Here is a 17295-nt window from a genome sequence, read left to right as displayed (position 1 = left end):
AATTTTCTCTTGAATAAAATCCTGAAATTTAATTCGAAGTCGTGTTCCAATAGCATATTTTCCAGGTTTCCTTGCGCAAGCCCTGATGTATCCCACTTTGCTTTTTTAATTTCTAGGTTGTCGATAACTTTATCGATTGCCCTCAATGTAAATGATCTGAAGTTGAATTTTTCGGAATTTTTGCTCTTTCTTCAATGCTGAACGGAACAGCCTGCCCTCTATAAATGCCCATTTCGCATAAAAACTTTGTTAGAAGAGATTGACTTGTTGTCTTTCGTTTTTTGACCATTTTCATCAATTTCAGTGCTGTTTGTGCTGCTAGTTTTTCTTTCAATTTTTTTTTGCTCACGAACTTCCATTTTTTAGAATTCTTGTAAAAATCTTTTTCATAGAGTAAAAGCTTGTTTTTGATGCATTTTTACTGATGAACAATCGGATATTTAAATTAAAAATTTAAACTGTTATCATACTCTTAATTGCATCATTGGGTCATTTTTTAATTGGAAGTTTTGTACAATAACAAAACCGGCAAACCTTGATGACCATTATAGTTATTCAAACAGCTTGCACTTGGTATGATCTGAAATACAAGAATGTAAACATGGAGTCGAGTGTAAGTAGAGGAACATCTGTTCCTGCTTGCTCTGATCAGAATCAATAACTTGAGCTATTGAGAGCATTTTGTCAAAACTAAGCCACGTACACCCACGATTGTTGCTATTTCCTTAAAAGTCTAATTTTGATAGTATTTAAGGGCAAGAGAAAAAATCTGTTGTCACGGAAATTGCAAAATCACCTTACATCGAATTAATTAAATGATTGCAGATTTGTAAAAAAATTTATTGATACTGACAGCAAAAACAATAGATACAAGTGAAAAAATGTTTAAATAATCCAGGCAATTGTTAAAAATGTGAAAAAACGAAGCATTGAAATCCCATTACAACGATGGTTTTCAAGAGCACCAACCTTACGGCCGCAATTGTACGAAATCCTGAACTCAATAGTATCTTGCCAATTTTCTCACACAATAGAAGGACAGCAAATTCGAAACAAACAAATGATCAAGGAATTGCAAAAAAAACATTTCTAAGGCCAAGACGCACTTGTAAAATCTGAGAGTCCTCAAAATTTGTCAGACACTTAAATCATACGCACAAAAAGGAAACAAAATGTAAACTACTTTTATGGAGACATTTGACAGACCCTTAAGTTTAAGAAAATGGGTTGCTGACATAATCAAAATAAGTACTGACAAAAAGAACTGCTGAAAAATACAGGCAAATCGCAGTTGATAAATCAGGAACTGGACTTTGCAAGCTCGTCAGCAAGTTATGACTATACGGTAAAAAGAGGTTTGATTTGTTTCAGAAAAAAACAATAGGAACTATCCGCTTAATGTGCTGAATTATAAATACAATTCTTACATCATTTCAGCTTTTGCCAACACACTATCCGCTAAAGGCTTTTTTCAGGCTTCGGCGCTTTTCTTGCACAATTTTTATTACTTTTAGCGCTAATATTACACAATTTCAGCACTTATATCACGCATTTTTAACGCTCTTCCTACACAATTTGGAAAACTGCACATTCGGATTACTTTGAAAATTTTTTTTGAACATTTTGAAATTTTTTTCTGCTTCTGTAAATACAGAAGCAGCCCCGGTGCATGACCAATCAGAATTCCACCAAGGCAGCCCAACTTAAAAAACAGTTGTGTTGGAAAACTGCCAAAAAATTAAAAATTTTGTCAACTCTTAAGATATAGCAGACACTGCAGCTGGAGTATATTGCCACTTTACTTAATTGAATGAAACCAATTTGGTTAAGTATAATTGTCTCCCTTCAGTTGCTCATAAAAATGTGACGCATTTTTCAAAATTCTTAACCATAGTTTTCAAAAACCAACGCAGATTTTTGGTTGATTAGTGGCTTTTCAGAGTTGCAAAAAAGGAAATAGTGCACATTCTGACTACGTTATAAGCAATAGTGAGGAAAAATTCGCTTGCAAAAAATTTGAAAGGGATTGGTCTGAAAGCGCTGAAATTCTTTCTTTTTCTTATGTGCTGAAATGTGAGAAATATGCTGAAATTTTGAAATGTTTAATTTCTGTAAGTAGTGCGTTGAACAATTTGCCAAATTCTTGCGAGAAAAAAGCTGGAACTATGTAAGGGATATGCTGAAAGCGCTGAACGTTTCTCTTTTTCCTAAGTTCGAAATTATGTAAGAAATCTGCTGAAATTAGAGGAGCATTTGTTGCTTTTTGCTCTGATCAGAATCAATAACTTGAGCAAATGAGAGCATTTTGTCAAAACTAAACCACGCACACCAACGAATGTTGCTATTGCGCGAATAGTCTACCTTTTATAATATTTTTAAGCAGGAAAACAAATCTGTTGTCACAGAAATCTCAAAATCACCTTACATCGAATTAATTAAATGGTTGCAGAATTGTAAATTCTTTTATTGATACTGACAACAGAAACAATAAAGATAATTGAAAATTTTTGAAATAATTCAGGCGATTGTTAATAATGTGAAAAAAACGAAGTATTGAAATCCCATCACAGCGATGGTTTCAAGGGTACCAACCTTACGGCCGCAATTGTATCTACAGAGTGCAAAATAGCGCGCATGCTGACTACGTTATAAGCAATAGTGAGGAAAAAATGTGCATGTGAACGTTTTTGTACGGAATGGGATGTAAGTGCAGAAATTCTTTCTTTTTTTGAAGTACTGAAATGTAAGATTTATGCTGAAATTTTGAAATGTTTTTTATTTCTGTAAGTAATGCGTTGAAAAATGTGCCATCAAATTGTTGCCATAAAAGCGCTGGAACTATGTACGGGATATGCTGAAAGTGCTGAACTTTTCTCTTTTTCCGAAGTTTGAATAATGTAAGAAATGTGCTGAAACTTTGTTGTGTTGAACTTATGCGAGTAATGTGTTGAAAGATGTACTGCATTTTTATTAGAAAAATTTGCTGAAAAATTTGCTGAAATTATGCAAAAGTTGTGTTGACAATCGCTGAAGTTTTTTTTTATTCAGCACATTCATTGCCTTAAAATAAACTTTCAACAGATACAGCAAATTCTTTGCATAATTCCTGCCTTTTCAGCGCATTTCATACAGAATTTTTGTCTTTAAACCCAGTCACATCTTGACCCGGGCTTGCTTGTTTATGAATGAAACTGAAAAATACGCTGCACAAAAACTCATCTCAAGATCTCTTCAAGATTTCCAGTGAATTTAGAACTCTGCCTCTCAGTTTCAAAATCTCATTTTGTCAACATTAAGTGTATAGTAATAACAAGATTTATATTTTTTCGACATTGTTAAACGCGATTTTGTGTTTCTCAGATCACGTTTGAGTGATGGGTGTTTTGAAGTTGTAGAGTGTTTGTAAATAAAAGCAAAACTGGTTTTTTTCAAGGATACAATTTTTCGATTAATCAGACCAGTTTGTTTGCTATGTTTTAGCCTCAATTTTGTGTAATTTTGCTTTAAAATTGCATGAGTGACATAATGTAAGAATTCGTTTCCAAAAAAACTGTTTTGTTTGCTGTAATCTCAAAAATTTTCCGGCTAGATGTTTATTGGGGCAGGCTAGAACGGTGACATTCCCGATCCAGCTTACCCTCGTTAGTTTTTAGGTTCTGACGAAAAATGAGAAGTTTTTAAGTATTCACCAGAAACCATTTGAATTACGAAGAAACAGAAAATTATCTGCAATTTTTTTTTGAAAATAGGTATAAAAGACTCCATTTGCCTCTTGCTCTACCTCAACTACAATAAAATAATCCCTGTGTGATTTGTTACCGGGTATCAGCATTGCACACTAGATTATATTCTGGGGGGGGGGGGGGGGGTTGTGAAACAAATTTTAATTTTTGCCCATTGAAATAAGATCAATAGAAATGATGATCAATCCATGGATAGTACCTTCCTTGAGACTGCTCCTGACTCGAGCATTCCGAATCCACTCTGCATGGTGAACACGATGAAAGTGGAGGTGAGGATCCAGGTGGCATCGTCCCACGGGTTGGAGGCTGCCACTGTGGTCGTCTCCTCCACCACCACTATAGCGCCTAAACACGACACCAACATTGCTTTACTTAGTTGAGATTTTTGCCACGAGGAAGGGAGCACGTTTTACTAAATTGGGAACACGTTTTGATCTGCGAAGAGAAGAAATAAATAGCCTTTTCTCTTTTTGGAAACGGAGAAGTAACCGAAATGGACGTAATCGACGTGAAATTGAAGCTATTGTTTCGACCTTGCCTTCTTGCCTTTTTAATCCATAGTTTCTATTTGATCTGACTGTCTTGGAGTAACCAACTCGATTAAGTAATAAAAAGTTCTGTTTGGTTATAAAGCCGTGTATTTTTGCTTTATTATAATTGCTGTACCATATTCGGTTAATTAGGAAAAACGGGGGGGGGGGGGGGGGTGAAATGAACCGTTCAAGCCAGAGATGAGATGAACAGTTGGTATTCGCCATTATTTAATCGACTTTCAAATCTTTAAAATCCATTCGTGCGAAACAACAAACAACAAAACAACTCTTTCTTTGAGTACCATCAATAGATTTTGAGTTAAACTTCTGGAACAATATGATAAACAAATTTTCTGTTGGCGTAACTCAACTGAACAAGTTCGTTCTCATTATCTTGTTTTTGACGCAAAGATTGAAAGTTTATACATTATTATTCAAAGAGACGAAAAAATTTAATTTAATGGAAGCAGACGTTTTATTTGAAAATCAAAAGAACGAGCAATTCTTACCTTCTGTGCTATTCATGTTGGTCGCTTGCCAAATTCTTCTATATTTGAGTCTGAGTTTAAAATGTGATTCTAAACACTTGATAGGAATATAAATCGAGTTTTAAGTTTTATCCACTTGCTTTTGTACCTTGAAAAGCTAATTGACCACTACACGGGTACATTTAATGGAATTGCGCTTGAAATGCAGTATTCCACAAGATGAAGGCAACGAATAAAGGCCCTTTTACCCCCGAAGAAAAATAGAAATATAACCAAAATTTTGCCTTCGCGTGAACAACTATTTGTTCTCGTTGGTAGTATCTATTGGATATTTTACTACATATAGATACCTGAGAAGAAATTCGACCAGTCATAATTCCCAGAAAACGCAATTATGTTCTTTTTGCACATGAAAAACTATATATAGCCATACTACAAACGTAAGCAACAAAAATAGGGCAATAGTTATATCATACATCAGTGAATGAAGTAACTCTACAGAATGGCGTTACGAAAACATATTTAATACAGCAGTTATTTTGGGAATTGATTCCTTCTTTGTCGTCGTTCCAGCAAATCAAACGAAAGGGTAGTAAAATGTACCTTGAAGATGTTAAACTCGTTCAAAAATGGAGTGCGCAACCCCCTCCCCTGGTGGTGCGTTTTTCGAAATCTGACCATAAAGATTTTTGAGTGAATGTTCTGCACTTTAGAGCAAAAGAAAAGGTCAAAAACTAACCAGATTTAGACCTCATTTTGTGAAAAGACTATTCTCGACCCAATTTGTCTATGAAAAATGTCGGTTCAACCTAATCAATCACCTGTACTGCTAAATTGGGACAGACTTACGCCTGAACTATAAATACAGTCCATGATATGAGTTGAATATTTATAAACTTATGCGTCGAGAATAATTTGATTATAATAATTGAGGGTAATTGAAAAATGGTTTTCTAATTGGTTGTCCTTGTTTGAATAATGTTTATTTGCTTTTAAAATAAATACATCAACTTGTACCTGTAACTAATCCAACTAAATTCAATTCAATTCAATTCAATTTTTCATCAACGTTTCGAAATAATAAAGAAAGTAGGGAAAAGTGAAATTATGTCAATGTTGTTGTTGTCATAAATTTAATAGCTATATATTTTAGTTGATGCAATGTACCTTCATTCGAAGCTATATTTAGTGCTTCATTATACCCTCTATACTTGAGTCACCTACATTGTTGATAATTCCTTTCACTGTATTTTAGTATAAATCACGCTTCGTGAAAACATTATCAATTTGGTTGTCAGCATCCTTGCTGCTCAAATAATCTTGTTTCAGCCTGGCTTGTATAGTAAGCGTAGAATAAATAGTTGCGTAATTCGCCTAGCAAAATCGCTTCTATAAATATTGAAAGTGCACTTCCACCGCAAAATTGGTGCTCAGAAAAATTCGAGGACAACGTGGCGCAGCCAGCAGGCACCAAACGTACGACCTTAGGGATTGACTGTATAGGAGACAAACCAACACCAGATCCCCACTCAGATAAAAATAGTGGATATTATGTGACTCTCAGAATTCGCCCTCTTAGAAAAGCAGAACATCCTTCTCGACAAAATATTTGGTCCCCAATTCGAAGTAGTTTAATTGCCTATGAAACCCGTCTCCGATGAAACACTGGAGCTTTAAATAAATCTGAGAGAAAATGAAACGCAAGAAACAAGCAACAGTTAAAGAAATGGCAGAACAAATGCCAATGGATAATGGAATTCGAAATTCTATCTCGAGAAAAACATTTGCCTCAAGCAGATCGGAAAAACAGTCTCTTTGCAATATCTCAGTGTTAGCATAGGAGGTATACCCATTTTCAGTAACATGAATTTACATAGGATTATCGACAATCTCATTACTGTAGTTTTTTGGCATCTTGTTGAAGAAGCATTCATCCATCTCCGTCACATTACCTTTGACATGTATATCTTCTTCCCAACGAAACAACCGAAAGATGAGAACCTCTGAAAGGAACCTTAAGTTGCTGGTCGAGAACTTGAAATCAAGAAGAGACATGTATTCGAGACGCTTCCATCACTAAATTGCTTGATACCAACTTTCAAAGAGAAAAAAACGATAAAACGTTGCTCTTCACTTGAACTTGCTATAATCATTCAACATCACACAAGGTCTGCAGGTAATCAAAACACTTAGCAAAAAATTGAACTCAGCCAGAGTAAGTACAGTCAAAAGCGAGCAGAAAGACTATTTACTAATTCAAATGTCCTCAAACTTCATCCCAAAATTGGTTTCTCGTACAACGGCTACTCATTGTCAAAACTGTGGAAAGTTAGGGTCAACGTGACACAGAGACAAATGCATTGCGCAGAAAGGTCACTGCAATCACTGCGGTCTCTAAGACCCTTTTGCTAGAAAACACTTAGTCCTATTCTAATAACAACAGAAAAACATTGGTTTTGTTGAAAAACGCACTCAAAAGACCCAACTCTCGAAACAATCTGCGAGAAAATAACTACAACCAGCCTCACAATTCCCACAAAATTAGCTCATATGCCATCAAGTTAGCCATGGTAATTGACCACGAACTTCCTTGATCTTTGATCCACATGGAGAAAGTGCCGCGCAATCTGCACCAACCGTTACTATCATACGCGCTTCAACATCACCACCAATCTCTTCATTTCATGACGTGCCCAACACTGTACTCTCTCATCATCATATCTCTACTACAGTAGAATCACCATCTTCATCATTCGCTAGTGGACGAAAGCCTCAAATGCTGTGCCCTTATAACCTTGTCAGAACGGTTGGTCTTAGACTCGTATTTACCTCAAAACCATACTGGCCCCTAAAGACTGCCAACTTAGTAGTAGAATCAAAACAGGATAGCGCATTGAGATATCCAGGGTCTCACATCAAAAAATCTCGCCTATATTTCTATCCAACAAACCTTTGGAAAACAGCATACGTTACATTAACGTTTACTCTTGCCCACAGTTTATGAGAATGAAAATTCAGAAAAAGACAAAACTAAAGAAAATTTTCATTAAAACAAAATTGTTTTTATTCATGATCACTAGTTGGAAGGCATTACAAAGGAATTACAAAGGCATATTTCCTGCTACAAGTTCAATCATCGAATAATGATTAATATCTGCAAAAATTGCTCTTATTTAAATTTTACCGTTATATGTTCAATTTTGATCAAATAGCGCAGGGGAATGTCATAAAAGAATTACATGTTTTTATTTGATACAGTAAAATTTCATACGAGGAAATTTTTAGTCATTCGTTTTCTCCTCTACACTTCAGTCACTCAGGTTTTGACTATTTCACTTCACTCGCCCTCTGTGAAAACATTATCATTCTATTAAATTTGTAATCTCCTGAACAGCTACTCAATTTAATCTGGTTTCAACTGCGCTTGTCCGCCAAGCGTAAAAGAATTAGTTGTGTATTTCAATCAGCAAATTTGCTTCTATCGATGATGAGAGTACACGTGATCCGCAGAATCAGTACCGGGGAATAACTGAGTACGAAAATAGTTTTCCTTTTCATTAACAAGCGTTCAAAATCTGTTTTCGCACAGATCATGGCATATCATTTTTATAGCTTAATGAGAATTAAAATGGTATCCATTTATGTTCACTCTTTTCAAAGAAAGAATTTTTTGGGGCTTGTTGCATCTGATTGTTGCATATTTTGTTGGTAAATTGGCGAACAGTTTTGTTATAATAGCAATAGCTTTTCCTGTCTGTTTACGTTTTTTATTCTTAAAAATTTCACTTTTGGTCAGATTTTAAGATAACACAAGAACAGAGATCTGCTGCTACCTGAAACTCATTCTTTCTATGTAAAGATTGCTATCAATTGAAGAAAATCTTCTTTTTCAGGAGATAAAAGGTGCGTCAATTTTTTCTGAAAAATAGTGGTTTTTTTCGGTTCTTTTCACACAAAAACCTTATGGGGTTTCTAAGCATTCAGTAGGTAGCTTGTGCCAAGGTAGCAAAGTGCATGTTTCATAACAAAATTATTCACTAAAATTTTTCAATTTTGAAGATTTAAATACCCAGCAGTTTCAGAATACTCTTGGCAAGATACAAACAGAGCTTTCGGTAAAAAAAAACGATTCGGAAATGTGAAATCGGCAAGTTCGGGGAGAACATATTTTTTTGTAATCTGTGAAAATTGATCTTTTTTGTGATTAACTGTTCTTCTATTTTTGTGAAGACTGTAAAGAATCTCTTGAGAACTCAATTTTTCAGCCGAAAGGCGCAAACTGCTATTTCAAATGAAACAATAGGCTACTGTAAAATGTATAAAGTTTCACAGAAATTACATTACGTGGCCAATTCCCGGAAAATATACAGTTGGTCGTATGAACTTTCTCGTACAGTGAACCTTTTTCCAAAAGAAAGTTGTAAAATCGTTAAAATTTGTTTTGTAATCATTGATGCAATGTAGAAGTACCGCGTGTAAAGTTTTTATTTAAGAAACAGTTTGTTTTTGAGACAATAAAAAGAATTAGACCAAAATTGACCAATAAGTAGGTAATTAAAGGTATAAACACTTTCTGAAGGCTGAACTAAGACAAGGCAAGACAAGCTAAGACAACTTTCTTTCTAATTTTTTTGATTGAGAGTATTTTTTGATATCAGCTTTAACTGTAGTCGAAGTGACCTCAGTCGGTCATTTTCAGCATTAAAGTAATCACGAGTGATCTGCGTTATTCGAGTGTGATTGTATATCGGCTTCATTTGCCAATACATGCTGAAATTTAAAGATTACAACAAAATCCTCCATCTCATGCTTGTTCGATTCATTTAACATTACTTGCCAATTTGGAACAATCAGATAAAAATTAAATACAAGATCAAATTAAAAAACAAACAATCAAAGCTCTATGTAAGTTGACATTTTAACGAGAAATTTGATGCCAATTTTTTAGGGAAAATTAGAATTGTATTTATTTTGTAATTTCGCCAAATCACTTTTTGCATAACAGTTGTATCCGAGATGCATGATGACAAAATTTTGTGAGTTATAAACTATTACCTAAGTTGAAATTTTTCCTTTATTGTTTGAAAAAAGTACCCAAAAGTATGGATAAGTTGGTGAAGGGAGCAAGGGGTGGTGGTGAGAAAGTGATCACATCCCCTCCTGATGACGTCGATTCCATACCAGGTAATTCAAACGTAGCTGCTTTTGCAAACAAGCAATTCTTCAACTTATTTTTGTTAATTTGAAATCTTGGTTTTTCTCTTTACGTCATCAAGCTTAAGTTCAACGGCCAAAACTAATTGTCTTTCAAATACTAGTGAAATTAAGCCCTTGTGAACCTAGAGTGGCTTTATTTAACTCTTCTCATAGTACGCAGCTTGATTGGTTAAATTTCAATGCCAATGGGTACAATTGGCACTCGATACAATTCCTTAAGGAATTGTTGCTCCTTAAGGAATTGCCCCTCCAGGAATCGTGTGCTTTTGTAAAAAAAGACCGATACAAATGGCAATTGCCATCTGTATCATTCTTTTTCTACAAAAGCACACGATTCTTGGAGGAAAACATTTCTTAGAAAAAAGATCAATTAGTCAACGTATAATTATAAAACTAAGTATTAGAGTGAAGTAAATAAATAAATTGTGGTTTCTGCGTAATCGCAGTGGAACAGCATTAGGGCTAGTAGCCTGTTTTCAGCTGCCCTTTTTCTTATTATTCCCCACATTTCAGACTGATCTTTTCATGAGCAGCATTGCTCTTTTTTGGTGACTATAGCAACTTTTTTTGCGTCTGAAACTTTCACGTGGTACCATCATTGCAGCCAACATTGGTCAGGCTATGGTCAACCTGAAGCTATGGAAAAGTAAGAGCTCATCCTCACAGAGACAGCTTCACGGAGGCAGGGGACTGAACTCTCAATCATTGGCGTGTGAACCACACACCTTACCTCTCGGCTATCAAGTCCACTCTTTGTCTGCACATGCAACTCATTAGATCGATTTCCAGCTCTCAAAGCTCCTGCCTTTTTAGCTGATATAGTGAGTTTTTCCAGGCATGGCAGCCTTGACACCTTTTTGATAGTGTCAATGCATATATGCAATTATTAACAACCTTGTAGCCCTACTTGGCAGCTAGATATCTTGTCCATGGGTCTGAATGCCCGATAAACAAAAATAAGACAAGATTCAGAAAGGACGAATTTGAGTTTTTCATAGCATCAAAAATTCTCCCTTGAAACACTAAGAAATATTACGTGCATTGTATTCAGTTTTGACAAAAAAATTATGCTTGTGGGGGCAAAGCTGATCTATTATCTCCGCGTGCATGCACCACCGACCAGCAATTGTTTGACGACAATAAAAAAATCAGGACACGAATACTAAAGAAGATGATATTAACAAAATTTGATAGAATACATTTGTTTACTTCTACTTAATGCAAAAGTTTGACTAAAAAATTTTCTCTCAGAGCTAATCACCTTGCGGCTTCATCATAAAAATATCCAATTTGTCTAAAAGAACTTTTACGCACTGCTCAGCTCGGAGCAGCTTGCACTCTTCTTCAATGCTCCCAGGGTGGGATTCCAGACGAAAAACATCTCAGATCAGACTATCCTGATCAGATCCTTTGAGACCAAACTAACGTCTGATCAGATTCAATGGTGCTCGAAAATTTTTATGCACTTTGAGTGCCTTGGAATCCACCTATGACTCAAAAATTTTTTATGCTCTCTTAGTGACTTTTAATCAAAGCTACCTTCGCTTTATGACCAAACCAAAGTTGCGCTTGAATTCAATTCTCGTGAGACTGATATGCGCTCAAAAATCATCTCTGATCATAGCCAAATTCGCTTGAGTCTGGCTCTGATCGATCAGACTCTTGATTGTTTTTGATGTCGTTCAGATTGCGTAATTTCGAGCGCAAGTAACAATTGTGCGATCTAGTGAGTCTGATCAGAAGTCTTTTAGATCTATAACCTCAGTAATGTTATGCAAATAATTAAGAATTAGCTGAAAGGCTAAAATTGCTGATCAGGCGCGTCGTCTCTGACTTGTTATCGACGGGATTCAGGAAACTCATTCAGAACTTAAGGTAAACGCAGTACGCTTATGATATTTTTCAAACAATCTTTGAACGATGAACTTGATCTATTTAAACTACATAGTATCTTCAGCACAACAAGCAGACGGTCATCTTTTTCTTTTTTCATCCCAATGGAAAACCCAAAAAAAATTTAGATGAAACATTGTTACTGCCAAAGTTTAAAAGCAGTCTAATTATAATTCCTCAAGACGATACAACGATTGTGTCCCTCCTTTCCTTATGACGCTATTTGAGCCCAGCCAATTTTTTGCAAAGCAATTTAGGTATTTTACAACTTTTCTCACCAGATAGATTACGACGGTTGCCGATTTTTTTGTCCGCTCATTGGTGGAAATGATGCTTAGCAATGCAGAAGCAACTTTAATTGACATTACTATTCCTTTTAATGGATTTCATTACACCTAAAAAAATGCGTATATAAATTAAATTAATCGTATATAAATTAAATCAGCGCAGTTGTTTTCTCTCATGGACTAACATTGAAAACAATGTTTTGTTTGATCAACAATAGCTAATTGTGCTATTGCCAATGAAACGTTCAAGAATCCAATGTAATCCCAGTTTGAGAATCCCAATGTAATGTTGGAGGCTTGAACCATATGATCCAAGCACAAAACGTCCATAACTCTACAGTCCAGACAGTAATTGAAGTATGAATGTAATTTGTTTAAAATTGTGCGAAATTGTGCGAAATAGCGCGAACATGTTTCGATGAATCAAAAATTGTGCGACATTGACTCGACAAACCAGACAGTGCCAAAGTTGAGCGACGCTGAGTCAATATACCTGAGAACGAAGGGCATACTACGTTCTAGTCAACTACACCCTAATTAACGCCCTAGACGAGGCCTGGAATTTTTCACTAACTTCCTCCGGGACCGTGTACTTAACGACCCGGAATGACATTTAGCATTATGGCGCTTTAAAAATGCCTATCTGAAAGAAAACATTGTCAACTAAATAAACAGAATTATTAAACTTGTAGACTATAATGGCCTGGAAAAAGGAAAGGACGCTGAGAGTTTAAAAGAATGACATATTGTCATCAAGAACCCAACCGAAGATTTTTGAGTGTTATGAGAGCTTAATTAAGATTTTTGTTTTTCTCTTTGAGACGTTAAGATAATTGCGTTTATCCCGTTTTTAAAGTTTTGTTTTGATTGGAACAATAAACTGTTCAGAGCATTTACAGAATGCTTTTTTAACAGTGTGTTGTGAACAAATAATAGGTTTTTGAGCTGTTCAGAATGGTTTCATACATCTGTTTTTTATAAGTTTTTAGTCTGAACAGGATAAAAATTGGCATGATTATAATATGCATTGACTGAAATAACAGTCTGGTAAAAACGTTCTGCAAAGATCCCAGGTTGAGGTCCAGATCCAAATTGCTTTATGATCAGACCCAGTCGAGCGCACACTTGTGTGTTCCCAGACCGAAATTACAAGGTCTGGACGAAATTTCGAGCGCACTACAGTCTGCACCATGGTCTGGAGATGATCTGATCAGAAGTCAATTTGGCCTGAAAAGTCTGATTAAGCGGATTCGAGCGCACTTGGGTCTGATCAGAGGGGACTTCGAGCGCAATTGGGTCTGATCATAACCTCTTCGAGCGCACTTGGATCTGATCAGAAATATTTTCGAACGCAATTGGGTCTGATCAGGGACCATTTCGAGCGCCTTATTTTTTCATATTTTTGTTTGTTCTTACTGAGAGATGTTTGCTCTGCCAAGAGTTAACAACACAGCAGCGTTCTGATCAGAAACTCATTTGAAGTCCGATAGCGTTGATCAGAAAAAAAGGAGTCCAGCTGTTAGCAAAGGCCGGTCCCCTTCAGAGGAAATTTTGATCAACTGGAGACCACGATGTTTTTTATGGAAAAATGTCTAAACTCATCCTTTGAGTCAGAAATATAAACCAAACGGTACAGTAAGTAAAATTTGTTCTCATTAATTGGGTTTCGTTTTCTTAAGCAATACTTTTATAATTGATTTTTCCTTAGATGAATTAAGTACAGCAAACATCGGTTTTTATGAAATGAATATATTATAGCAAAATCAAGAGATTTTTTCATTAGTACATTAGTAGTTCACTAGTAATTCACTAGTAATTTTTCATTAATAATTCTCTGATCAGACTATTTCGAGCGCACTTGAGTCTGATCAGAACTGATTTCGAGCGTGCTTCAGTCTGATCATAAATGGCTACAAGCGCAACTGGGTCTGACCATAAATGCTTCGAGCGCAACTGAGTCTGATCATAACCTCTTCGAGCGCACTTGAGTCTGATTATATTCTGATTAAGGTCTAGGCTATGGTCTGAATTTGAGTCTGGACCATAGTCTGAAGATGGTCTGATCAGAACGCTTTCGGTCTGAAAAGTCTGATCAGAGACCCTTTGTGTCTGGAAAGTCTGATCAGAGGTAACGTGGGTCTGGAAAGTCTGATCAGAGATAATTTCGGTCTGGAAAGTCTGATCAGACCAAAATTTGGGTCTGGACCTCAACCTGGGTACTATGATCAGGAATCATACAGTTATGCTCATAGTTGTTTTCACAATGTTGCAGATAAAGTTGGGGATGGAGATGATGATGGGGGTTGGACTGGAGGGAAAGCGATGAGGAGGAAGACCAGTGGTGCAGTGAGTACAGCGAGTAATGCAGTGATGGAGATAGAGCCACTTCCTGCTGATCTGGAGGGACTTACTTGTCTGGAGAAACTCAACTACGTCAGAGTGGAGTTGCCTCCACGAGCACGAGGTAGTATTATACCACAGAACAACCGATAGCAGAAAGTGGAACATATGGGTAAAGACTGCGAGCTATGCAGTTATCACAATTGTAATGTTGCCCAGCCGATAGTAAAAAATTGTTAAAATTAAAAGTTTCGTGCAGAAATATTTCATTTAGTCCGAAATTGCTAAGAAACTTGTCAAAAAGGGGGACTGCCCCGACTCATGTGATCATACTAATCACGGAGCTTTTGGCCTCAAATATATGAAAATGACCGATTTTGTCGCTTTGTGCAGGTAAAACCGACTCAAATTATGGCAGATTTTCTGTGGGTACCGTCGTTTTTTTTGTGTTTTACAGTCACGAATTTCAAAGTGCCTTCTGCAGAGTCAGTTAAAACACTCATGTGCTCATTTTAGAATATCGAAGGTCTACAGTGCCAGAAGTTCTTATATACTTCGCCAGAAATTGACTTCCATGCGTTTTTGGCAGTTTAAAACGTGCCTTTTTCGTGTTTTAAGCGAGGTTACATGATTCTGCAGAAGTTACTTGAAGTTGTAGAGATCTCCCATCGAAAAATTTACACGTGAACATTTCAATTGTAACTAATTGAGTATGAGCCCGCGTGATATTTGAACTTCACGAGGCCGATGATATCAGTTTGCTTATGATCAGTTTACTTTATAACCCACGATCAGATCACCTGCGTTTGAAATTACAGGGTTTGGGTGACCAAAAAATGCCGGTTATTATGATGAGAGACAGACTCAAGCGGCTTTGAGTTTGATCAAAGAGAGTTTTGAACGCAAGTAGGAGTGGCCAGAGACAATTATGAGCGCAAGTGGGTCTGAGCAGAACCAAAAATTATCACTGATTTAATTAAACTGAAAACTGTTTTCTTAATTGATGGATTGAGAGCTGCTGACTCAATAGAAGGCCAAGAGTAGAGACTAGGTCTATTCAGAGACTCGTTGGCTCTGGGCAGAATTATCAACGTCAGCAAACTAAAAAGAACCGGCCCCTTTAGCAGTAGGTGTAAGCAAAAAAAAATTATGGATAAAAGCCCTCTTTCAGCCATCGGGCAATCGTCTTGCAACAATAACGTGAGTAGTGTGTGTTTCTCCGTTTGACTCCACGACGCAAGGACGCATCGGCCGCCCAACCTGGAGTGAGAATTCTCTCGTTATCTCTAGCGCTCGCTCACCACTTCATGGCTCACCGTTCGTGCTTCGCACTCACTCTCGCGCTATCGATCACTCAAAATTCCCACACCAACTTGAACAACCAATGAGTCCTCACCTCATGAAGTCAAACGGAGAAACACACACTACTTGCCTGACCGGCGGGCTAGCTACGCACACTAAAAATAATATAAATAGTTTTATAATTGAATGAATATGTTCACATAATGATGAAATATAGTTTTATAATTGAATGAATATGTTCACATAATGATGAAATATAGTTTTATAATTGAATGAATATGTTCACATAATGATAAAAATAATTGAATGAATATGTTCACATAATGATAAAAAAAACTTGAATGAATATGTTCACATAATTGAATATATCCGCACTTTGGCATTAACAATAGCTATTACGTTATATGTTCACACCCTGAAAAACTTTTAATAATAAAATTTATTAAGGATAGCTTCTCTCACATATTTTAAACCTAGTTTTTCAAAATCTTCCTTTTGGTATTCCACTATAACTTTTCCATTTTCTTCAGTTTTTGTCTGCACCTTTAATAACGATTTTAAAATTCTATCATCATAACATTCAATTTTCAAACAATCAAACCCTTTTTAATATATTTTTCTTCATATTTAAATTTTTCAGATAGAAATTTTTTTGCTCCAGGATAATTTGATATGGCTGTTATGAGTATTTCATCATCATCTTTCAATCTATCACTAGCATACTTTTTTGCATGTCCATGTTGTGTTACAGCAGCTAGCACCATTTCTTTATCATCCGAATATCGTTTTTCAAACCTTCTCAGATAGTGTCCATTTCTTTCTAATATTAATTTCACATGATGTCTTTTTTCTGTATCAGGAGGAATATTAATATATCCATTTTTTATCGCTTCTATCAAAATCTCTTCATTTTCTTTTAATATTGGAGAAGCAAAAACTATCGCCTTTCCATTTTGTTTTACAGCCTCCATAACAACTTCTTTATCATTTTTTAAATTATCACTAGCATATCTTAAATTAAGTCCACAAGATTTAATACATATCATTGCAATTTCTTTATCATTTCTCAAATTATCACCTACATAGCGTAAAGCATCATCCTTCTCAAATATCAGAACACCTTTATTTGTTAAAAGATGTATGAAAGTTTTTTTATCAGATATCATTTATTACAGAACAAATTATTCAAATAACTTTTTCAGACTGTTTAATTCTTCAATCATATTTCTAATAGAGTTAGGAAATGTAATTAGTTCCAAGGTAAACTTTCAATTTCATTTATATATTTTCTTTTTTCGTCAAACACATTTAATGATTTTTTATCAACTTTCTGGAGATACATATCATGATTAATTGATCTTATTAAATAAATATCCCAACTTTTTTGGTATTCTTTCCCAAATAAACAATTATAATACTCTTCAAATTTAATATTTTTTGCTTGTGCTCTAGTAATTCCTTTTAATTTATTAGTAGCTTTGTTATTACATTT

The 17295-nt window shown here is 35.6% G+C and overlaps 3 protein-coding genes across 4 annotated transcripts in view; 1 reads left to right on the top strand and 2 right to left on the bottom strand.

Annotated features, from left to right (window-relative positions):
- Positions 1 to 4862, bottom strand: part of LOC142345037 (ammonium transporter 2-like) — a 56235-nt gene extending 51373 nt beyond the window's left edge. The window contains exons 1-2 of the mRNA XM_075397150.1: positions 4786 to 4862; positions 3943 to 4088 (exon numbers count right to left, since the gene is read on the bottom strand). Coding sequence (XP_075253265.1) covers positions 3943 to 4088; positions 4786 to 4801 — 162 coding nt within the window. The 5' untranslated portion in view covers positions 4802 to 4862. The remainder of the gene's footprint in view (positions 1 to 3942; positions 4089 to 4785) is intronic.
- Positions 1 to 17295, bottom strand: part of LOC142341363 (uncharacterized) — a 513659-nt gene that overhangs the window by 256462 nt on the left and 239902 nt on the right. The window lies entirely within an intron of this gene.
- The window catches only part of LOC142350405 (phospholipid scramblase 3-like), a 38922-nt gene continuing 31342 nt past the window's right edge, over positions 9716 to 17295 (top strand). The window contains exons 1-2 of the mRNA XM_075402254.1: positions 9716 to 9948; positions 14434 to 14625. Coding sequence (XP_075258369.1) covers positions 9867 to 9948; positions 14434 to 14625 — 274 coding nt within the window. The 5' untranslated portion in view covers positions 9716 to 9866. The remainder of the gene's footprint in view (positions 9949 to 14433; positions 14626 to 17295) is intronic.

Source organism: Convolutriloba macropyga, chromosome 1 (genome assembly GCF_964194025.1).
Source record: "Convolutriloba macropyga chromosome 1, txConMacr16.3, whole genome shotgun sequence".
NCBI lineage: Eukaryota > Metazoa > Xenacoelomorpha > Acoela > Convolutidae > Convolutriloba > Convolutriloba macropyga.
Note: the sequence above shows the minus strand (reverse complement) of the source record. Positions and strands in the feature narration are given on the sequence as shown.